At 45.0% G+C, this 24,037-nt stretch overlaps 1 protein-coding gene across 1 annotated transcript in view; it reads left to right on the top strand.

Moving 5' to 3' along the window:
* LOC102476442 (sodium- and chloride-dependent GABA transporter 2) overlaps nt 1-24,037 on the top strand; it is a 49,404-nt gene that overhangs the window by 5,883 nt on the left and 19,484 nt on the right. Inside the window, 2 exon segments of the mRNA XM_006163250.2 lie at nt 15,387-15,521; nt 19,804-19,944. Coding sequence (XP_006163312.1) covers nt 15,387-15,521; nt 19,804-19,944 — 276 coding nt within the window.

Here is a 24,037-nt window from a genome sequence, read left to right as displayed (position 1 = left end):
CAGCCTGGAGGAGGCAGGTGCTTGGGGCAGGACGGGCTGCCCCGGGCGCAGGGAGGTGTTGCCGGGAAAAGACCTGGAGGCACCCTTCTCCCCCAGCACGCTTAGAAGCAGCTTGGTGCTCTGAGTTCAGGCAGGCCTCTTTGCAGCAGGCCCCCTGCTGCCCCGGCTCTCAGCTAGTTTCCATCTGTCCACCTGTTCCTCCCTTATAGCTCTGCCTCATTCGTTTTTCTGCCGTGGAACTCGCTTTAAATGAACCGAATGTTAAAGCTGAAAGAAATGAAATAAGATGTCACTTATGGGGGCCAGCAGGTGGCATGGTGGTTAAGGGTGCTAGACTCCCACATGATCGACCGTGGTTCGAGTCCTGGACCTGGTGGCTCACTTTCTCTCTCTCTCCATCTCTCTCTGTCCCTCTCTGGTCAAATTAAAAATAAATAAATCAATAAAAATAAAATTAAATAAAATAATTCTTTTTTAAAAAAGATGTCAGGACCAGCAGTTAGGGTAATGGCTATGTTGCTGGACTCCCACGTAGTCGACCGTGGTTTGAGTCCCGGACCCGGTGACTTAAACTCAACGCTGGGCGTGTGCGTGTGAGCCCAAGATCCCAAGAGGAGAATGGAGGAGAAGGGATTGTGGTGTGGCCATTCACCCGGGGTGGGGAGTGGGTGATTTCTCACTTTCTGTCTCTCTGTCTCTCTCTGTCTTTCTGGTGAGCGTACACGCCCTATAGCAAAAACCTCTCCAAAAGAAAAAAAAGATGTCACGTATGTAGTTTTGTTTTGTTTGTTTTTGCTACAGGGTATGTGTGCTTGCTGGAGAGACAGAGACACAGAGAGAGAGCGCACACAAAGTCGCCCCCCAGGCGCCTGGGGCAGGGCTGAGGGCAGGTGAGCTCAGAGCAGTCAAGGGGACAGGCAGGTCTGGGAGGGCTTTTACTCCAGTGACATGGGGAGGTGGGGGGTTCTGAGCAGGATCTCGTGACTTACCGTCATCTCTGGCTGGAAGGGAGAAGCGGAGCAGTTACGAGGCTCAAATCTGACGTCACCCCAAGTCCCATCTTTCTCTCCTGCCTGGGCTCCACCTGTCACCCAGAGCCTGGGTGCTTCAGAGGCTGGGCCTTCGGCTTGGACCTCTCCGCTCCCTCAACACGAGGATACCTGGGACTCGAGGCCCCGGGTGAGGTGTCCATAGGCTGTGCCTCGGCTGGCCCCAGGAAATGAGCACCTGGGAGGGAAGGGGGCGGGAAAGAGCGGTCACAGAACCTCAGCGTTGGGTCCCGCAGAGGCTTCGGGGCACTGAGAGCCCTCCTCCCCTCGTACACACCGAAGGGTACAGGGGCACGAGACACACCTCTCTGCACATAAAGCCCGAGTTGTTTTTTCCTTGTTAAGAATGAATTAATTTCGTTTATCATCATCATTATTATTTGTTTTTTAAAATTAATTAATTAATTAATTTTTTATTTAAATTTATTTGTTTACGTTCATTCACTGTATATCATTACAGCATACAAAATGAGATTTCCCATCCAGAGTACACTATATATTGTCTCAATCAAGCACATCAACATACATGTTATTGACAACAAATAATTTTCCATTTCTTGTTTTCTCTGTTTTGCTTTTTTCCCCCCGATCCTTGATTCCCTATCTCTTATCCTCTGCCATCTCCCACTCTCCTCCCTCACTGTCTCTGGTATCTTTGTTTGCTTTCTATACTGTTTCCCCCCCACACACACATTTTTTATTGAATTACTAAAGATCTTAATTAATCTAAATATTTTCATCCCCTGAAATGACTAGTTCGCAGGAGCCATGAGGAATCCTCTTCTGAAGGAAGGCCTCAAGTCTCCTGCCACGCTAGCTTTGTTTGCTGGAGGCTGAATTATCAGTAGAAAATCTCCATTTCTCCAGTCCCCTGAAATGACTAGTTCGCAGGAGTCATGAGGAATTCATTATTATTTGTTTAATTTGACCAGAGAGAGACAGAGAGAGAGAAAGGGAAAGCAAGCCTCCAGGTCCGGGACTGGAACCTTGTCGGCCATGCGGGAGCCCGGTGCCTTACCCGCCATGCTGCCTGCGCCCCACGCCCGTCGTAGCAGGCCGGGTGACTGCCTCTGCTTTTTGGTTCCTCGATGCCCACAATCCATGCATGGTCCTGTACAGTGTCACCAGGTCGTCTCTGAGACCAGCTGGAAGAATAGGGTCCTTCCAAGGACGGTGGCTTCCCATCAAGGAGGGGGTGCTCTGCCGTCTCATGGGGAAAATGCCAGCACTTGTGAGAATTTTGAGAGTAGACTAGTCAGTAATCAGGAAGTGTGGGTAACGGGACCCCGTCTCCATCACCAGGACTGACTCCGCAGTTTTGAGTGTGGCGTGCGTGTGTGTGTGTGTGTGTGTGTGCATGTGTGCATGCGTGTGTGTACATGTGGTGTTTTGTTTGTTTGCTCTTAAAGACACGGTCTTGCTGTGTTGAGCCCCTCCTGCTTCAGCCTCCCCGTACCCAGGACTACAGACGTGGGCCACCGTGCCTGGCTTTTGGGCAAGGCCTGGGAATCAAACCTGGACCTCCCCCGTGGCCTCAGCCTGCCACGCAGCAGCGTCCAGTGTTACTGAGGCTGCCCTAACTCATGCTTCTTTCTTCCTTAATTGCCAGAGATTTCATGGCTCTCCAGAAAGAGACAGAGGAAGGAGGGAGAAAACGCTGCGGGGCATAGTCACGCCGCGATTCCTTCTCCGCTTCTGCACCTGGGGCACGCATGCACACGCACACGCACACACACACACACGCACGCACATCCAGCATGCTTCTTGAGCCACCGGGGCAAGGGTTCTCACCATGAGGTCAGCCATGTGGGGTTCGGCCTCCTTAACCGGCAGGCCCCAGGGCTGGCCCCAGCTCCACCTTTCTACAGTGCTGACTTGGGGAGAGAGAGAGAGCTTTCCAGGACTCCCGGGTCTGCTCGTGGGCCCCTCTTGGGCTGCATCGTAGCCTGACCCTATGCACATTTCTGGGGCCAGGAGCTGCTCCTGGTCAGAGTGGACTTTGTCCTTTGTGGCAGGCTGCCCAGGTGCTCAGAGGCAGCAGAGGAGGGGGAGCAAAGCTGACCATGGGACTCACAGTTAAACATTGGCTGGGCTTGTTTGGAAAGAGCAGGAGGCAGAAGCCTGAGGAGGGGCCGGGTGGGCAGTTACTCCTTCTGGATTGTCTGGGGCCCCCCAGCGGTGACTGTTCACATCACATCAGTTCTTAAAAAATAATTATTTAAGTTAATTTTATTTATTATTATTATTTTTCTGTTTGATCAGAGAGAAGCAGAGAGAGAGAGGGGGGAGACAGAGAGATTGAGAAAGAGAAAGAGAGAGAAAGTGAGAAAGCAAGCCACCAGGTCCAGGACTTGAACTGAGATCGGCCATGTCGGAGTCCAGCATCTTTAACCACCATGCCACCTGCTGGCCCCATTCACATCAGTCAATGGGATCTCTCTTTCCTAAGTTTTCCAAACTGTTCAACACATTTTGGATTGATTTATGGACTTACTGGCTGAATTGTTGATATATTTTATTTCTATGTCTTCAGATTAATCAAGGACTTCCTTAGTGTTTGAATTATGGATGAGTAAACCATAAACTAGAGATTGAAAGGCAAAGAGCGAGAAAACCCTGTTCCCCAATACCTTACCATAAGCTGCCCATGAAAGATACAGTCTGAGAAGTCTCAGCCTCCGCGAATGTCCCTGCATGCAAATGCACCACCGCCACAGTCCAGGTCATGAACATATCCACCACCCCCCAAGTTTTCTCTACCCCTTTGTAATGCTTTCCTCCCTCCATCACCCCTGCCACCACATCCAAAGGCGGCCACTACTCAGCTTTCTGTCACTGCAGTTTGCATTTCTTCGAATTTCATAAAAGTGGAATCAGGCGTTATGCACTTCTCTTTATCTAGCTTCTTTCACTCATAATCATTTTGAGAGTCATCCAAGATTTTCATGTGTCAGTAGTTCAGTCCTACTTATTTATTTATTTATTTATTTATTTATTTATTTTTGGAGAGATTTTTGCTATATGGCGCATGCGCTCGCCAGACAGACAGAGAGAGACAGAGAGACAGAAAGCGAGAAATCACCCCCCAGGGGGGATGGCCATGTCTCAATCCCTTCTCCTCCATTCTCCTCTCAGGATCTTGGGCACGCACGCACACGCGCCCGGCGTCAGTTTTAAGCCACCGGGTCCGGGATGCGAACTGCGGTCGGCTACATGGGAGTCCAGCGACATAGCCATTATGCTAACTGCTGGTTCCCCAGTCCTACTTATTGAGGCTGCTTCATGTAGTTCTTTATCAGAAATAGATTCTGAAGCATCTTTTCTCATTCTTGGTATTGTAGTTTCTATTTTCTTAACATTGTCTTTTTAAAAAACATTTATTTAATTTTATTTATTATTATTAATTTGCTGTAGGGCACATGTGCTCACCAGAGACAGAGAGAAAGAAAGGGAAAGTGAGAAAGTGAGAAAGTGAGTCGCCAGGTCTAGGACTTGAACCGCGGTCAGTCATGTGCATGCATGCACAAAATCTTGAGAGGAGAATGAAAGAGAAAGGATTGTGGTGTGACCATCCACCTGTTTTTTTCTTTTTCTCTTCTCATTTTCCCTCTCTGGTGAGTGCATACACTTTACGGCAAAAAAACAAACAAAATGCCCTCTTACTGGCATGTACATCTTGTCCCAGCTACTTAGGAGGCTAAGACAGGAGGATCCAAATAGGAAAGCTGTATCAAAACAACACTACAACGTACAAATGCATGCATACATACAACATACAAAACACACACACATATATACAAAATTGATAAAATCAAGATTATCTGTTCTTTTATAGAAGAGAAGTTTTATGGTTTTACATATCAGTCTATGACTCACTTTGAGTTATTTTTTGTATTTAGTAAGGGTATGGATTAAAGTTTATTTATTTGTATTGTGGTGTGTGGATATCCACGTGTTCTAACATCATTTGTTGAAAAGACATCTGGCAGGTGGCATGGTGGTTAGGGGCACTGGACTCCCACATGGCCGACCGCAGTTTGAGTCCTGGACTTGGTGGCTTGCTTTCTCACGCCCCGCCCCCCCCTCCAACTCTGTCCCTCTCTGGTCAAATTAATAAATGAAAAGACTATTAATTCCTATTCTGTTCAATTGATCTATTGTTTATTCTGACACCAATACCATACTGTCTTAATTGCTGTAGATTTATAATAATATAAATACCAGGTCAAGTTAAGCCTAAAATTTAGTTCTTTTTTAGAGATTGGTTATTTTATGTTCTTGGCATTTTTCAGATGAATTTCAGAATTAGTTCATCAATTTATATTTTAAAAAAAGGCTTGGTGGGATTTTGACTGAGATTGTAGTAAATTTATAGATGACATTGGGAAAAGTTGATATCTTAATAATATTCAGTTTTCTGATCCATGAATATAGTATATCTCTCTATTTATTTAGATCCTTAATTTCTCTCAGTAATGTTTTGTAGTAGTGAGTGATATACCTTTTATGGCTTTTGTCACATTTTCCCCCTAAGTATTTCATATTTTTGATGCTATTGCAAAAGATATTATTTCTTTAATTTTTAATGATTTAAAAATTAATGATTTGTTTCTACTATATAGGTATACTATTGATTTTGGTATGGCAATCTTGTATTCTGCAACCTTGCTAAATGCGTTCTAGGAGTTTTTGACATTCCAAAGGATTTTTTATATAAAACATTATGTCATCTATGAATGAAGTAGTTTTATTTCTTCTTTTTCAATCCGTATATTTTTAAATTCCTTATCTTGCTTTATTGCTGACTAGAATATGAATAAAAGTAGTAAAATAGATACCTTTGTCTTGTTTTTGATGTTAGCAGTTTTCTTTCTTTCTTTCTTTCTTTTTTTTCTTAATGAACTTTCTTCCCTCACCTAAGAGAAAGAGACAGTGAGAGTGAAAGTAAGAAATCACCTCTCGGGGGGAATGACCATGCCACAATCCCTTCTCCTCCATTCTCCTCTTGGGACTTTGGGGGATTTTGGGCATGCACACACACGGCATGAGTTTCAAGCCACTGGGTCTGGGATTTAAACTGTGGTCGGTCTTACCACTACACCATCTCTTGGCCCCAATGTTAGCAGCCTTTAAGTATGATGATAATTGTGGGCTTTTATTCTTTGTTTTGATAGATGCCCTTTATCAAGTAGTTGATTTGGTATATATATATTTTAAATCATATGTTTTTTTCTTTTTTATTTTGTTAACATGATGAATTACAGTGAGTTTTCTGAATGTTAAATCCACTTTGTATTCCTGGGATAAATCCCACTATATAATGTATTATCTATTTGCATGTTGTTGGAGTTGATTTGCTAAAATTTTGCTTAGAATTTTTAAAAAATTAACTAATTAATTTATTTTTAGGGTTTTTGCCATAGGATGTATGTACTCACCAGAGAGAGACAGAGAGACAGAGAGTGAAAATGAGAAATCACCCTCCCCCCATTCCTTTCCTGCAGGGGTAATGGCTTAAGCCACCGGGTCCGGGATGCGAACTGCGGTCGGCTACATGGGAGTCCAGCGACATAGCCATTATGCTAACTGCTGGTTCCCCAGTCCTACTTATTGAGGCTGCTTCATGTAGTTCTTTATCAGAAATAGATTCTGAAGCATCTTTTCTCATTCTTGGTATTGTAGTTTCTATTTTCTTAACATTGTCTTTTTAAAAAACATTTATTTAATTTTATTTATTATTATTAATTTGCTGTAGGGCACATGTGCTCACCAGAGACAGAGAGAAAGAAAGGGAAAGTGAGAAAGTGAGAAAGTGAGTCGCCAGGTCTAGGACTTGAACCGCGGTCAGTCATGTGCATGCATGCACAAAATCTTGAGAGGAGAATGAAAGAGAAAGGATTGTGGTGTGACCATCCACCTGTTTTTTTCTTTTTCTCTTCTCATTTTCCCTCTCTGGTGAGTGCATACACTTTACGGCAAAAAAACAAACAAAATGCCCTCTTACTGGCATGTACATCTTGTCCCAGCTACTTAGGAGGCTAAGACAGGAGGATCCAAATAGGAAAGCTGTATCAAAACAACACTACAACGTACAAATGCATGCATACATACAACATACAAAACACACACACATATATACAAAATTGATAAAATCAAGATTATCTGTTCTTTTATAGAAGAGAAGTTTTATGGTTTTACATATCAGTCTATGACTCACTTTGAGTTATTTTTTGTATTTAGTAAGGGTATGGATTAAAGTTTATTTATTTGTATTGTGGTGTGTGGATATCCACGTGTTCTAACATCATTTGTTGAAAAGACATCTGGCAGGTGGCATGGTGGTTAGGGGCACTGGACTCCCACATGGCCGACCGCAGTTTGAGTCCTGGACTTGGTGGCTTGCTTTCTCACTCCCCGCCCCCCCCTCCAACTCTGTCCCTCTCTGGTCAAATTAATAAATGAAAAGACTATTAATTCCTATTCTGTTCAATTGATCTATTGTTTATTCTGACACCAATACCATACTGTCTTAATTGCTGTAGATTTATAATAATATAAATACCAGGTCAAGTTAAGCCTAAAATTTAGTTCTTTTTTAGAGATTGGTTATTTTATGTTCTTGGCATTTTTCAGATGAATTTCAGAATTAGTTCATCAATTTATATTTTAAAAAAAGGCTTGGTGGGATTTTGACTGAGATTGTAGTAAATTTATAGATGACATTGGGAAAAGTTGATATCTTAATAATATTCAGTTTTCTGATCCATGAATATAGTATATCTCTCTATTTATTTAGATCCTTAATTTCTCTCAGTAATGTTTTGTAGTAGTGAGTGATATACCTTTTATGGCTTTTGTCACATTTTCCCCCTAAGTATTTCATATTTTTGATGCTATTGCAAAAGATATTATTTCTTTAATTTTTAATGATTTAAAAATTAATGATTTGTTTCTACTATATAGGTATACTATTGATTTTGGTATGGCAATCTTGTATTCTGCAACCTTGCTAAATGCGTTCTAGGAGTTTTTGACATTCCAAAGGATTTTTTATATAAAACATTATGTCATCTATGAATGAAGTAGTTTTATTTCTTCTTTTTCAATCCGTATATTTTTAAATTCCTTATCTTGCTTTATTGCTGACTAGAATATGAATAAAAGTAGTAAAATAGATACCTTTGTCTTGTTTTTGATGTTAGCAGTTTTCTTTCTTTCTTTTTTTTTTTTTTTTTTAATTATTTTTTTTTCCCTAGGGTGTGTGCCCTCACCTAAGAGAAAGAGACAGTGAGAGTGAAAGTAAGAAATCACCTCTCGGGGGGAATGACCATGCCACAATCCCTTCTCCTCCATTCTCCTCTTGGGACTTTGGGGGATTTTGGGCATGCACACACACGGCATGAGTTTCAAGCCACTGGGTCTGGGATTTAAACTGTGGTCGGTCTTACCACTACACCATCTCTTGGCCCCAATGTTAGCAGCCTTTAAGTATGATGATAATTGTGGGCTTTTATTCTTTGTTTTGATAGATGCCCTTTATCAAGTAGTTGATTTGGTATATATATATTTTAAATCATATGTTTTTTTCTTTTTTATTTTGTTAACATGATGAATTACAGTGAGTTTTCTGAATGTTAAATCCACTTTGTATTCCTGGGATAAATCCCACTATATAATGTATTATCTATTTGCATGTTGTTGGAGTTGATTTGCTAAAATTTTGCTTAGAATTTTTAAAAAATTAACTAATTAATTTATTTTTAGGGTTTTTGCCATAGGATGTATGTACTCACCAGAGAGAGACAGAGAGACAGAGAGTGAAAATGAGAAATCACCCTCCCCCCATTCCTTTCCTGCAGGGGTAATGGCCACACTGCAATCTCTTTACTTCCATTCTTCTCTAGGGATTCTGGGCATGCCATGTGCTCAATTCGATTTTCAAGCTGCTGGGCCTGGGACTTGAGCTGCTGTCCACCGTGGGGAGTCCAGCACCTCAACCACCGTGGTATCTGCTGGCTCTTTGTTTAGAATGTTTGCATCTATGTTCATAAAGATATTTGTCTTTTCTTTTTAAAAATAATGTTATTGTCTGTTGTTGTTATCAGGGTGCTATGATTTAAATGTGTCTCCCCAAAATTCATGTATTGAAATCTGGTGAACTATTACAATGGTGTTGGGATGTGGAGACGTAATCTGACAGATTAAGAAGTGAGACCTTTGGGAGGTGGTTAAGATTAAGGTTCTCAGGGTCGGGCTCCCCATGATAGAGTCCTGATAGGTTTACAAGGAGAGGGAATGAGACAGAGACGCACCAACCCTACACATGCACTCTCGCTGTCTCACCATGTGATGCCCTGTCCCTTGTCACCCACCAGCAAAAAGACCCTAACCAAATGTTGCCCCTTGACCTTGAACTTCCAGACTGGGAGCTAAATACACCTCTATTTTAATAAATCACCCAGACTCAGGCATTTCTGTTAATAGCAACACAATGGACTAAGACGCAGGGTAAAACTGACTTCATAGAGTGGGTTGAGAAGCATTCCCTTTTTTCCAGTTTTCTGCAAGAGTTTGTGTAGAATTGGTATAATTTGTTTGCAGAACTCACTGGTGAAGATATTTGAGCCTAAAATTGTCTTCCTAGGAAGAGGGTTTGTTTGTTTTGTTTTGTTTTCCATAGTGCACGTGCACTCACCTCAGAGAAGAGAGAGAGAGAGAGAGAGAGAGAAAGTGAGAAACCACCCACTGGGGGTATGGCCATGCCACAGTCCCTTCTCCATCTCCTCTTGGGATTGTGAGCATGCATGCACATGCACCCTGCATGATTTTCAAGCCACCAGGTTCAGTGCCGGAACTGTGATCAGCCTTGTGAGGTTCTAGCACCTTAACCACCATGCCACCTGCTGGACGCATTCCTGGGAAGGTTCTTAACCAAAAATCCAATTTCCTTAATAGTTATAAGGCTATTCATGTTATCTATTTCTTCTCAGGTGACCTTTGGTAGTCGTGTTTTATAAAGAATTGGTCTATTTTACCTAATTGTTGAAATTTTATTGACAGCAAGTTTTCATATATTTTCTCATTATCCTTTTAATATCTGTAGAATCTGTACTAATGATAGCTCGCTCATTTGTCATACTGATAACACATGTCTTCTGGAAGTTTATCCATTTTTTCAATTGTCTCAAAGGACCAGCTTTTGCTTTATTTATTTTCTCTATTGTTTTTCTGTTTTCTATTTAATTGATTTTCACTCAGTTTTTATTACTTAATTCAACTTATTTTGGATTTCACTTCCTCTTATTTTTCTCATTTTTTTGTTATTGTTATTTTGTTTACTATAGGACATATGTGCTTGCCAGAGAAAGAGGGGGCGGGGAGAGAGAGAGAGAGAGAGACAGCTCCCCTGAGAGGAGATGACCAAACTATAGTCCCTTCTCCTTCACTCTCCTCTTTGGATTTTGGGCACACATGCATCTAGTGTGTTTTTCAAGCCACCGGGTCCAGGACTAAACCTGCATAATCAGCCATGTGGGATCCAGTGCTTTAGTTATCATGCCGCTGGCTGATCCTTCTCATGTCTTAAGGTGGAAGCCAAGGTGATGGATTTGAAACTTTTCTTCTGTTAGCATAGTAACCGTGTATTCTAGAAATCTCCCCTTAAGCATTGCAGCATCCCGCACAGTTTGATATATTATGTTTCATTTTATTCCATGTAAGATTCTTTCTCATTTCTCTTTGGATGACTTCTTTGACTCAGAGGCTATTTACAAGTGTATTATTGGGCCACAACCATGGCTGCATCCCACATTGCTGGCTGCATAGTTCGAGTCCTGAATCCGGTGGCTTGGAATTCACACCAGGCACATGTGCATGTATGCCCAAAATCCTGAGAGGAGAATGGTGGAGATGGGATTGCGGCACGGCCATCCCATCCTGGGCGGGTGTTTTCTTACTTTCCCTCTCACTGTCTCTCTCTCCATTGACCACATACACTTTATGGCAAAAACCTAAAAAACAAACAAGAAAATCTACAAACTTCGAAACATTAATAGTCCCTGGAATAAATGGTCCAGTTAAAAGAAGAAAAAGGAGTGTATTATCTAATTCCCAAATCTGTGGAAAATTTTCAAGTATTTTTCCCTTTGGTGATTTGAATCCTTATAGACTTACTGAGTTTATGGTCTAAGAGCTGGTCTATCTTCGTAAAAATTCCATACACAACTGAAAACAATAAACAATGTATATGCTGTTATTGTTGAATAGAATGTTCTATTGGGTCATCAGAAAAGTCATGTATTTTTCTATGCAAAAAAGTGTCATGATTTCCTGATGACTCAATCTAAGTATCCAGTAAGTGGGGTTTTTTGGTATGTTTTTCAAGTCTTATATTTTATTGTTATTTACTTTTCTTTTCTTTTTCTTTTTTTTTTTTTTTTGGAGAGATTTTTGCTATAGGGCACATGCGCTCGCCAGACAGACAGAGAGAGACATAGAGACAGAAAGCGAGAAATCACCCCTCAGGGGGGATGGTCACACCGCAATCCCTTCTCCTCTGTTCTCCTCTCGGGATCTTGGGCACGCATGCACACGCGCCCAGCGTGAGTTTTAAGCCACCGGGCCCGGGACGCGAACCGCGGTCCACTACGTGGGAGTCCAGTGACATAGCCGCTACGCTAACTGCTGGTTCCATGATTGTTATTTACTTTGATAAGTTATTGAGAGAAGGGTATTAAAATCTTTGACTTTAATTAGGAATTTATTTTTCCTTGTAGTTCTATAAGGTTTTTTTGTTTGTTTGTTTGTTTTGTTTTTGCTGTAAGGCACCTGTGCTCGCCAGAGAGGGAAAGTGGGAGATTGTTCCCCAGGGGAAATGACTACGCTGCAATCCCTTCTTCCCCATTCTCCTCCTGGGATTTTGGGTGCTCACACACATGCATCTGGCATGATTTTCAAGCCACCAAGTCCAGAACTTGAACCATGTTCAGTCCTATGGGAGTTCAATGCCTTAATCCCTAAGCCACCTTGCTGACCCCAGTTCAAAATATGTTTTTGAACCAAGTTCTATTACTAGATGAATATGCATTTAGAATTTTATTTCTCTGGATGAGTTAACTTCTTTATCACTATATTGGTTAGTTGGAAAAGTCATGATGCATTTTTGCATAGAAACACATAGACTTTTCCAATGACCAATAAAATGACCTCCTTGGCAATATTTACTCTGAAATCTACTTAGTGTGAAATTAAGATAAACTTCCCTGGGCCAGCAGGTGACATGGTAGTTAAGGCACTGGACTCATACATGGCTAACTGTGGTTCGAGTCCTGGCCCCGGTGGCTTGCTCTCTCATTTTCCCCCATTTTCCGCTTTGTCTCTCTATGGTGAATGCATGTGCCCCATAGCAGATTAAAATAATAATAAATAAAATAAAATAAATAATTATTAAAAATAAACACTTCCCAGCTTTATTATTTTTTTAAGCATTAGGTTCATGTGATTACTAAAAACAACATAAGAGGAAGCACATGGGAAAGTATGATTCTCTGCGATGCTGACCCACGTGGGAGTGTTGCTGGTCCGTGTTCTTGAGCTTGATGAGACTGTGCAGACCCATCATCTAGGGCGGGCTGGGCCTGGGGGTGGATTCCCAGGTCAGGGCCCTGTTGGAGTTGCTATTTCTGTCTCTCTCACTTGTTTCTGGAATTGCGGGGTCTCCCAATTTCTCCTTCTCTCTCTGGCCCCAGCTTTCTTTTCAGTACAATTGGCCACAGTAAGTCTTTTTCTAGACTTTTAGCTTTAACCTCTTCATGCCCTTTTTATTTGAAGCGCATTTCTTTTAGGTAGCATATCATTGAGTCCTGCTGTTTTTTTAAAGCCGATTGAATAATTTCTGCCTTTTAATTGGGATCTTTATACCATTTACGTTTAATATAGTTATTTGTTTGGTTAGGTTTAAGTCTGTCCTCTTACTGTTTCCTTTCTATTTATTCTATCAGTTCCTTCTTCTTCCTTTCCTCCCCTTCTGCCTTTTTTGGGGTTTAATTGGATATTTTAAATTATTCCACTGTTGGTTCTATTCTTTTTTTGGCTTATTAATTATAACTTTTTTGCTGTGTGTGTATGTGTTTTAGATTTTGTAGCATACCTCTTTCTTATCATAGCTTACTGTCAAGTAACATTGTACTACTATACAGATAGATTGGGTTGCTTGAAAAGTCATGATGCATTTTTGTATAGAAAAACATAGAAAAATGCATCACGACTTTTCCAACAACCCGATAGATATGAACTTTTGAATAGGACAATTCTATTTCTCTTCTCATGTCTCATGTCTGTGCTCTTGTTGCTATACACTTCACTTGTTTACATGTTATTTACATGTCTACATATTACATTGTTATTTTTGTTTAACCAATATTTTTAAAAGAAATCCGAGCAATAAGGAAAATTATATGTTTATCTATGTAGTTACCATAATCTCTATCATTATTATTGATAGATTATCTATCTGTCATTATTCATGATAGAACATCTAAGAGAGAGAGAAGTAGCATCCACAGGGCCTAGTCATACCATGACCCCCTCTTCCTCGGCACTTTGTGCATGCCTGGTGTGTCTCAGGTGGACTGGGCCAGAGATTCAAACTGTGATTGCCACGTGGGATCCTACTGTATTAAGAAGTGCTTTACCAATGTGCCACAGAGCTGGCCCCAGTGCATTTTTAAATCTCACATAATGTAGTTTTTATCTCTACAAGTTTGACTGGGGCCTAGCCATGGTGGCACAAGGGGGAAGATGCCACCGAGCAGTGGCTAAGTTTGCATGGGAGGCCCACGTCTGGTTCCTAGCCCAGCCTAAAGTCAGCCTGGGTACAGTAACATTGGTTAGCTGGGCACTAGCCAAAGTGCTTGTAGCTAAGTGGGAGTTTGGGGCCAGAAGACCATGACCTGGAGAGACCCTGTCAAAGAGATGGCCTCCTCCCTCTCTTTTCCTGCCCCCTCATGATTGTCTCTCTTACAAAAAAAGAAAAAAGAAAGAAAGAAAGAAAATTAGGTTTACTTTGGGTCTTTTTTTAGTATCTTTCATGTCTCTGTTTAACTTTTTGAATATACAATATAGTTATAATAACTTTCTAAATTCCCTTTTGTGCTAACATCTGTGTTAGTTTTGGGTCAGATTTAATTGACTGATTCTTCTACTTTATTCAGTTGACTGAGTGACATTTTCCTGCTTTCCTTTCCCGATTATTTATTTATTTAACATGAGATTATTGCCACCATGCCCAGTTCTTTCCGACACTCTGGCCATAAGTACTGATTTTCCTGCATCAGCCTTCTGACTAGGTGGACTACAGGTGCATACTAGTGCTCCTGGCTTTTTGGGAGTGGGTTGGGAATCAAATTTGGGTCTCCTATGTGGCCTCAGCCTTCCAAGGAGCCAGGTCTAACAGCATGGGCTAGCGTGGCTAGGTCTTCTGGGAATTTTTGATCAGATGCCAGACCTGTTAATACGTTTGCCTTATTTGTTGCTGGATAATATTATATTTCTATAGATGTTCTCGAGCTCTGATCTGGGACCAGGGTAGCTACCGTCCCTTTTCCTTCTTGCTTTTAATAAGGGTTTGTTAGGTAGGACCGAAGTCGTGTTCAGTCTAGGGCTAGCTGCTCCCCACTGCTGAGGTTACGCATGTTCACTGATTCACCAGCGCCGGTGAATCATGAGATTATTCAGTCCGGCTGGTGAGGACAGGCACCGTGTGAGCTCCACGACTCGTCATTTCAGTGATTCTCAGCCTCACGTTGGGTACGTTTTCAGACACACGCACTGACCAGTACCCGGGTGAAAGCTGGAAGGCAGTTCCCGTCTCTATGCAGGGTCTGCTTCTGTGGTTCTCTATCCTGGGAGTTCCCGTCCATGTTGCTGCAGATAGAGTCCGTGGCAGAGCAGAGACCAGCATTTCTGGATCAGCAGTCTGGTCCAATCAGTGGTTCTGAAAACACAGAAAGATCGCCGAAGGGGAATCCGAGTTCAGCTGCGGAGTGGCTGTGCTCCTGGGTATCCGGCCACAGGTGCGTCAGCGAGGGTGGTAGCTGCTGTTGTGGAAGGGGCAAGCCAGCTGTGGACTGGACTTCACAGTGGAAAGAGGCACGGGAATGGATCATTTGGTGACTCTTGACCCCGAAATGGGGGTCACAAAGTTGTGTGTTTCCCCCGGGGTCCTTTCCCTGCCCCCCACCCTGAGACTCTGGCTGGGGGGCGGGTAATGGAAGGAGATGAGGAGTAAGGACCAGAGGAGGAGGATGCGGGCGACGCATGGCCTTTCTCCACCCCCAGGTGCCTTCTTCATCCCCTACCTCATCTTCCTCTTCACCTGTGGCATTCCCGTCTTCCTCCTGGAGACTGCTCTGGGCCAGTACACGAGCCAGGGGGGCGTCACAGCCTGGAGGAAGATCTGCCCCATCTTTGAGGGTGAGTAGCTCTGTACCTGAGTCCGTACTTGGGCAGCTGGGTGACCAGGAGGTTCTGAGGTGAAGGTAGGACTGTGGGCTGAATATTAAGCTAGCCGCCTGGGCCACTAGAAGATGAGGGAGAGGGCCAGCAGGTGGCGTGGTGGTTAAGGCACCGGACTCCCACCTGACAGACCCCAGTTGGAGTCCTAGACCAGACAGTTCACTTTCTTATCCTCCCTCTCTTTCTCTGTTTCTGTCTCTCTTTGGTGAGCGTACGTGCCCAATAGCAAATTGAAATAATATATATAAACAATTATTTAAAAACCCCTAACATTTTAAAAAAAGATGAGGGACAAGTGGAGGCTGGACAAATGTTTTAGGTTAAAAAATAGACTACATGGGACCAGCAGTTGGCGTAATGGCTATGTCGATGGACTCCCATGTAGTCGACTGCGGTTCGAGTCCCGGACCTGGTGGCTTAAACTCATGCTGGGTACATGTGTGTGCGTGCCCAAGATCCTGAGAGGAGAATGGAGGAGAAGGGATTGTGGCGTGGCCATCCCCCCTGGGGGGTGATTTCTCACTTTCTGTCTCTCTGTCTCTGTCTGTCTTTCTGGCAAGTGCACATGCCCTATAGCAAAAACCTCTCAAAAAAGAGAAAGTAGAGTGCAAAGTTATTATGTATTTAAAATATATATAATATATGTATTATATATACTATTGGGTGATCAGAAAAGTCATGATGCATTTTTGCATAGGAAAACATAAAAAAGTACATCATGAGTTTTCTGATGAGCCAATATGTTATATACATATATATATATAAATATATGCCATATAATTGATTGAATGTCTTTAAAAATACAAAATCATATATATAATATGTAGCATATAATGATTTTGTATTTTTAAAGACATTCAATCAATTATAAAATATGTTAAAAGAAATTTTAAAGGAGAAAAATTTTTATGAATAGTTCTACCATCTTTGACACAATAGCTATTTAACATGTAGGGTGTTTTATTTCATTATCTCTCTCTCTCTAAATATATATATATATATCATACACACACACACACACACACACACACATATACATTTTTTAAGTGTTTATTTTAAGGTAATTACGGATTCCCAGGAAGTTTCTTTCCGTAATTCAGTACATCAAACCCTGAGAGATCCACACTGGTGTACCCACAGACCTCCTTCAGGATCTTCTTGATCTAGTTTGTTAAATTTCCTGTGGAAGTGTGACAGTGACTTACAATGTCACTAGACACGAGCAGACATCTTTGCCCATGTCTTCAACAACTCCACAGACCTCCTTTGGGATCTGCCAGTTCCCCGCGCTCGTGCGTACGTGCGTACCACTGTGTGACTTCATGACACAGGTGAATGTGTGGAGACACCATCACAGTCAGGATTTGGAGCCACCCGTCACCTCAAAGACCCGTCCTGTGCCCTCTATAGCCGCCCGAGCTCTCCCGCCCATCCTTAGCCTCTTAGAGGCTATCCACAGACCTCCTTTGGGATCTGCCAGTTCCCCGCGCTCGTGCGTACGTGCGTACCACTGTGTGACTTCATGACACAGGTGAATGTGTGGAGACACCATCACAGTCAGGATTTGGAGCCACCCGTCACCTCAAAGACCCGTCCTGTGCCCTCTATAGCCGCCCGAGCTCTCCCGCCCATCCTTAGCCTCTTAGAGGCTATCCTCTGGGGAGGCTGCACGTGGGGTGTGCCGTGCACACTCTTTTTCACCAGCATGAGACCCTTCAAGCCCATTGATCCACCAGATGCCGGCGCGTGCATCTGTAGCTCATTTCTTCTTTTTAAAGGCTTCTTTGTTCTCCCTTTTCTTCCTTCCTTCCTCCCTCCCTTCCTTCCTTCCTTCCTTCCTTCCTCCTTTCCTTCCTCCTTTCCTTCCTTTCTCCCTTCCTTCCTTCCTTCCTCCTTTCCTTCCTGCCTTCCTTCCTTCCTTCCTCCTTTCCTTCCTTCCTTCCTTCCTTCCTTTCCTTCCTTCCTTCCTCTCTCTCTCCCTCTCTCCCTCTCTCCTCGAGAGAGAGAGTCAGAAACTCCCTTCCTTCTTCCTTCCATTCCTTCTGTGACAGAGTCAGAGAGAGAGAGCAACAGAGCGAGGTGCCCTGCACTGCCGCCCACACTCGGTCGCAGCTGGCCTGGGTCACAGGCATCGGCTGTGTCTGGTGCACTCAGGGAGGTCCTGAGATATGACCCCAGGACCTTCCCATGGGGTTCCAGCTGTGTCACCGCCGTGCCACCCCCCGGCCCGCGGTATGGGTGTACCTGTTTAACTGTTCATCTACTGAAGAACATTTGTGGTTCCAGTATGGACGGTTTTGTTTCAGTATTTCTTTCTCTTTCTATAGATGTGATATGCCTATTAATACGGAACGTGTACGGTTTTGTTCTTTTTTAAAATTGCGGTTAGTCCTAGCTTCCATTTTCTGCACGGAAATCACACAACGACTGCATAAGCTTCCCTCAGGTAGATATACCATAGTTTACAGAATGTTCTCTGGGGATTTCTGCCTATTTTCGATTATTTGTAAAAACGTTTTTTAAAAAAATCTTTTTCAAGTTTATTTTATTTCTTTTTTAATAAGTATTTATTTTATTTTATTTATTTATTCATTTACTTTTAGTTTGACCAGAGAGAGACAGAGATAGAGAAAGAGAAAGGGAAAGTGAGAAAGCAAGCCACCAGGTCCAGGGACTTGAACCCTGGTCAGCCATGTGGGAGTGTCTAGCACCTTAACCACCACTCCACCTGCTGGTCCCTGTAAAAACATTTTTTATGGTTTATTTATTTTTTATCTTTTGCTAGAGGGTACATGCGCTCGTCAGAGAGAGAAAGCACCCCTGTGGGGAGGCTCGTCCCACACCCCTTTTCCTCCATCCCCTCCTGGGATTTTGGACACACGCACATGTGCCTGGTGTGCTTTTCCAGCTGCCAGATCTGGGGCTCGAACCGCACAGTCTGTCGCGTGGGGTCCAGCTGCCTTCCCCACCACACTGCTGGCTGGCCCCACTCGTCACGTCTGTGTGCTCTGCTGCTGTGTGTGTTTGTTCAGATGGCTTCCCCTCCCTTTTGGAATTATTTCCATGGAAAAATTCCCAGGTACATTTATTGGATCCCGTGGGTTGTCACGTTGCTTCTTCTTGATCTAGTTTGTTAAATTCCCTGTGGAAGTGTGACAGTGACTTACGATGTCACTAGACACGAGCAGACATCTTTGCCCATGTCTTCAACAACTCCACAGCCCTGGGTTCTACCAGCGGCCCTCAGACTCGCCTGCTCACGGGAGTCGCCTGAGAATCTCCACAACATCCTGCAGCCTACCCCACCCCCAGACAGTGTGACTTAAACGCTCTGGGGTCTGACCTGGAGTTGGAATTCTGTGAATACCGCCCGGGCCATTGTAGTGTGCAGACAAGTTTGGAAAACCACTGGTTCTACCACTCGGAGGCATTTCAGTACAGCTATAGACACCTACAGTTATTAGAGAGGATGAATACGCCTTTTTTATTTATTTTTTTAAATTTTGCTATAGGCACCTGCACTCACAAGAGACAGAGAAAGCGAGAAATAACCCCCAGAGGGGAATGGCCACATCGTCATTCCTCCTCCTCCAGTCTCCTCTTGGGATTTCTGGGCACACGTGCACACATGCCTGTGTGTTTTTCACGCACCAGGTCTGGGACTCTAACCGTGGGCACGGTTGGCCACGTAGAACCCAGCGCCTTACTTCCACGCCACCTGCTGGTCCAGCGGATGTATCTTAGAGATGCTCATTCGCTCCTTGGTTTTCTCCCATGGGCACAGGCTGCCCCTCTTAATTTCAGACTGGTTCTGGGGAACGAGACCCTGGAAGCTCTGAGTTAGTCTGGCACATTTGAAATAACTGTGGGTCAGAGAACTTTCAGAACTACTGAAGATGGAGGTGCACGGGGCGCAGGGGTGCTGTAGCAGAGGACAAGAGGAAGTCCCTCTGGCCCAGAAGGGCTGCTGGGGCACCGGCAGCACCGCTGGGGCGCAGGCGGGGGTGGGAGGGCAGAGGCCAGTCCCAGCACTCCTCGCTGAGGGCCCCAGCGGGCAGTGCAGGTCTGGCCCAGAAGGGCTGCTGGGGCACCGGCATCCCCGCTGGGGCGCGGGCGGGGGTGGGAGGGCAGAGGCCAGCCCCAGCACTCCTCGCTGAGGGTCCCAGCAGGCAGTGCAGACCCTCTCCTGGCCTGGCACGGGCAGTGGTGGGAACCCGCCCTGCCCGCTCTGCACCCGCAAGCATCGGCTATGCCTCCCAGATGATCGTCATCCTCCTGAACGTCTACTACATCATCGTGCTGGCCTGGGCCCTCTTCTACCTCTTCAGCAGCTTCACCACGGACCTTCCCTGGGGAAGCTGCCACCACGAGTGGAACACGGGTAAGGCCCCCGCCCGGCAGCCGCTGCCTCCTCCTGCTCTGCCGCCTGACCCAGGCTGGGCCTGTCCCCGTCCCCAGTCCTCAGTCAGGACACGCTAGAAATTGGCCAGGGAGCTTGATGGGGAGCTTCCATCAAGAATAAAGTGAGATGGGGCAGAGGTGGTGTGGTGGTTAAGGCGTTACATCCCACCCGGCTGACTGCAGTTTGCGTCCTGGACCCAGTGGCCTGAAAAACGCTGGGCTCATGTGCATGTGCACCCAAAGTCCCAAGGAGAATGGAGGAGAAGGGATTGTGATGTGGCCATCCCCTCTAGGAGGGCGATTTCTCACTTTTTCTCTCTCTCAACTCAGTCTCTCTCCAGTGAGTGCATGCACCCTATAGCAGAAAATCTAAAAACGGGTAAGAGAACCACCAGCATCACAGGGAAGATGTTACAGGCCTTTTTATTCTTTAAAAAGAAATCGAAGTAGGGTCAGCAGGTGGCATAGCAGTTGGGGTGCTGGACTCCCGCATGCCGAGCACAGTTGGAGTCTCAGACCTGGCGGTTTGCAACTCACACTGGGTACGTGTGTGTGTGCCCAGGATCCTAAGAGGAGAACGGAGAAGAGATTGCGGCATGGCTATCTCACCTGGCGGATTTCTTTCTCTCTGTCTCTTTGTCTCTCCAGCAAGTACACATGCCTGATAGAAAAAAATCTCTCAAAAAAAGAAAGAAATTGATGTACTCAATTCACAAATAGAACTGACTTTTTAAAAAATGTAGTTTAGGGGCCAGCAGGTGTCATGATGGTTAAGGGTGCTGGACTCCTACATGGCCAATTGTGGTTCAAGTCCCGAACCTGGCAGCTTGCTTCCTCACTTACCCTTTCTCTCTCTGTGTTCAAATTAAAAAATAATAACAAATGAAATTAAATGAATAAATAAATATATTTTAAAAATGTAGTTTAAAGATTTATTAATTTAGAAATACGTTTTGATATATGGTTTGTCCATTTAGTTGTTTCTCATTTTTCTTTCTGGTACTGTTTCAGGTCTTTCAAACTTACAATTGATGTGGACTTAACTAGCCCTTTCAGGTCATATGACTGAGACTCAGTTTTTTTTTTTTTTTTTTTTTCTTTTTCTTGATAGGGTCTTTGTGCTTGCCAGAGAGATGGAGAGACAGGAAGTGAGAAATCACCACCAGGGAGGATGGCCACGCCACAATCCCTTCTTCTCCATTCTCCTCTCAGGATTTTAGGCAAGCATGCACACGCACCTGATGTGAATTTCAAGCCACTGAGTCCGGGACTCGAATCATGGTCGGCTACATGGGAGTCCAGTGATGTAACCATTATGCCACCTGCTGGTCGTGGGAAAATGTTGTTTTGTCATCAGTATAATTTATAATAGCAATTAATTTATCCAAAAAAAATTTTTTTTGAGAGATTTTTGCTACAGGGCGTGTGCACTCACTAGAAGGACAGAGAGACAGAGAGACAGAAAGTGAGAAATCACCCCCCGGGGGGAAGTCCACTGCAATTCCTTCTCCTCCATTCTCCTCTCAGGATCTTGGGCATGCACGCACATGTGCCCGGCGTGAGTTTAAGCCACCGAGTCCAGGACTTGAACAAGTCTACTACATGGGAGTCCAGCGACATAGCCATTACGCCAACTGCCAATGTTCCCTATCCTGAACATTTTTGTTTTGTTTTGTCTTTTAGTTTGCTATGGGCATGTGTGTTCACTGAGGAGAGAGAAAGAGAGAGAGAGTGAAAATGAGAAATCATCCCCCAGTGGGGATGACCTGCCTCAATCCCTTCTCCTCCGTCCTTCTTTCAAGATATTCAGCATGCACACACTCTTGGCATGTTTTTCAAGCCTCTGGGTCTGGGACTCGAACCGTGCTGCAAGCCATGTGGGTCTGGGACTTGAATCAGATACCTTAACCTCCATGGGGTCTGCTGGTCCTTTCTTGAACCGTGAAGACTACGCAAGGCGCCTGCGGCAATGGAAGCACCGACTCTAATGCACCGAAAGTAATGGCAACAAAAATACCGAGGGCGGTGGTCTCCCAAAGAGCTCTGCGCTGGGCAACACGGTGGCCGCATAAGCTACGGAGCACCGGCAACGTGCTAGTGTGTCTGGGAAACACAGCTTAGAACTGTAGTTTAGGGCCAGCAGTGGCATGCTGGTTGAGGCAGGTGGACCCCACATGGCCAACACTGCGGTTCAAGTCCTGGACCCTGCAGTTTGAAAAACGCACCAGGTGCATGTGCATGCATGCCCCAAATCCCAAGAGGAGAAGGGATCACAGTGTGGCCATCCCTGCTGGGGGGTGATTTCTCACTTTTCTTCTCTCTCTTTTTCTCTCTCTTTCCGGCAAGCATATGTACCCTATAGCAAATATTTTTTTCTTTTTTTGGAGAGACTTTTGCTATAGGGCGTGTGCGCTCGCCAGACAGACAGAGAGAGACAGAGAGACAGAAAGCGAGAAATCATCCCCCGGGGTGATGGCCTCTCCGCAATCCCTTCTCCTCCATTCTCCTCTCGGGATCTTGGGCACGCACGCACATGTGCCCAGCGTGAGTTTAAGCCACCGGGTCCGGGACTTGAACCATGGTCGACTATGTGGGAGTCCAGCGACATAGCCATTATGCTAACTGCTGGTCCCACCCTATAGCAAAATTTTAAGAATAATAAAAATTAAACAAATTTGAATTGAACTTTGATTAAACAGGTGCCAGCCCTGGTGGCGTGCACTGCTGCGACGCTCTGCAGGCTGGGACCACGTGGGAGGCTTAGATTTGATCCCCGGTCCACCCTCAAGGTCGGGCTGTGGTGGTGACGCCCATGCTCCCAGCTGGGAGGCCGAGGCAGGAGGGTCGCTGCGGCTACTCTGTCTCCAAACCACTGGGCCGAAGTGGTCCCCGTGGGACAGCCCAGCTGCAGAGCCCGCTGGCCTGTGCTGACCATTGCTCCACGCTGCACCTCATTCTCCCGTCCCCAGTCTCGGCGCCTGCCCCGTGGCCCCTGCCCTCCGATGTGGGGATAGCCGGGAGGAAGTCTTCCTGCTCAGTAAATGACCCAGTTCTGGACTGGGGCTGGAGTCCTCTACAGGCCAGGGGGGACACTCTGCACTAACGAATGTGGCAGCTTTCGTGCCGTTCCTCCTACTCACCTTTACCCCTCGGTTTTTCTTTTCTCTTTTTTCTTTCTGAGGTTTTTTGCCACCGAGCATGTGCACTCGCTAGAGAGAGACAGAAAGAGGGAAAGTGAGAAATCACCCCTGGGGGATGGCCGTGCCGCAATCCCTTCTTCTCCACTCTCCTCTCAGGATTTTGGGCACGCACGCACACGCGCCCAGCGTGATTCTCAAGTCCCCGGATCCAGGGCTTGAACTGCACAGTTGGCCATGTGGGATCCGGCCGCCTTAACCTCTGCGCCGCCTGTTGGCCCATAACAGGGCATTTGTAAGACTCATTTTCTTCATTTTTACAATAGGGAGAACAACCCCTGTTTAATATTTCCCAGGGCTATTATGCTAATAAAATGTGAAAGAGAATATCAACGCTCTGTGAAACTCCTAAGCAATGGATAAATAATAAAAGCTATTCACCAAGCGTTTACATTCACATTTTCATTTAATCCCTCCATCAGTCTTTTTTAAAAAACCAAATTGGCTATAGGGTGCATGTGCTTGCTGGGGAGAGACAGAGAGGGAGAGAGAAAGTGAGAAGGCATCCCCACAGGGAGCGACCACGCCACCATCCCTTCTCCTCCACTATCCACTTTTGGGAACGTGCGCGCACACATACACACACGCGCGCGCACGCCTGGCCTGCTTTCCAAGCCTCTGGGTCTGGGGCTCGAGTAACCCCAGTGGCCCTCTGGTAGCGTCCCGCCCCACCGCGCCATCTGCCCATCAACCTTCAACGGTGGGTATTATCTGCATTTTGGAGACAAGACACAAAGCTTACAGAGCAGAGTGGTCGTTCACCCCCGCCAGTGCTCGGAAGCCAGGCCGGAGCGTCCCCGTGTACACGCGTGTACCTTAGCCTCTCTGCGATGGCGTCCGTCACCCTCACCGGCTGTGGCCAGGAAGTGTCGCCGG

This window comes from Tupaia chinensis, unplaced genomic scaffold (assembly GCF_000334495.1).
Source record: "Tupaia chinensis unplaced genomic scaffold, TupChi_1.0 Scaffold141530_1, whole genome shotgun sequence".
In the NCBI taxonomy this organism is placed as follows: Eukaryota; Metazoa; Chordata; class Mammalia; order Scandentia; family Tupaiidae; genus Tupaia; species Tupaia belangeri.
Note: the sequence above shows the minus strand (reverse complement) of the source record. Positions and strands in the feature narration are given on the sequence as shown.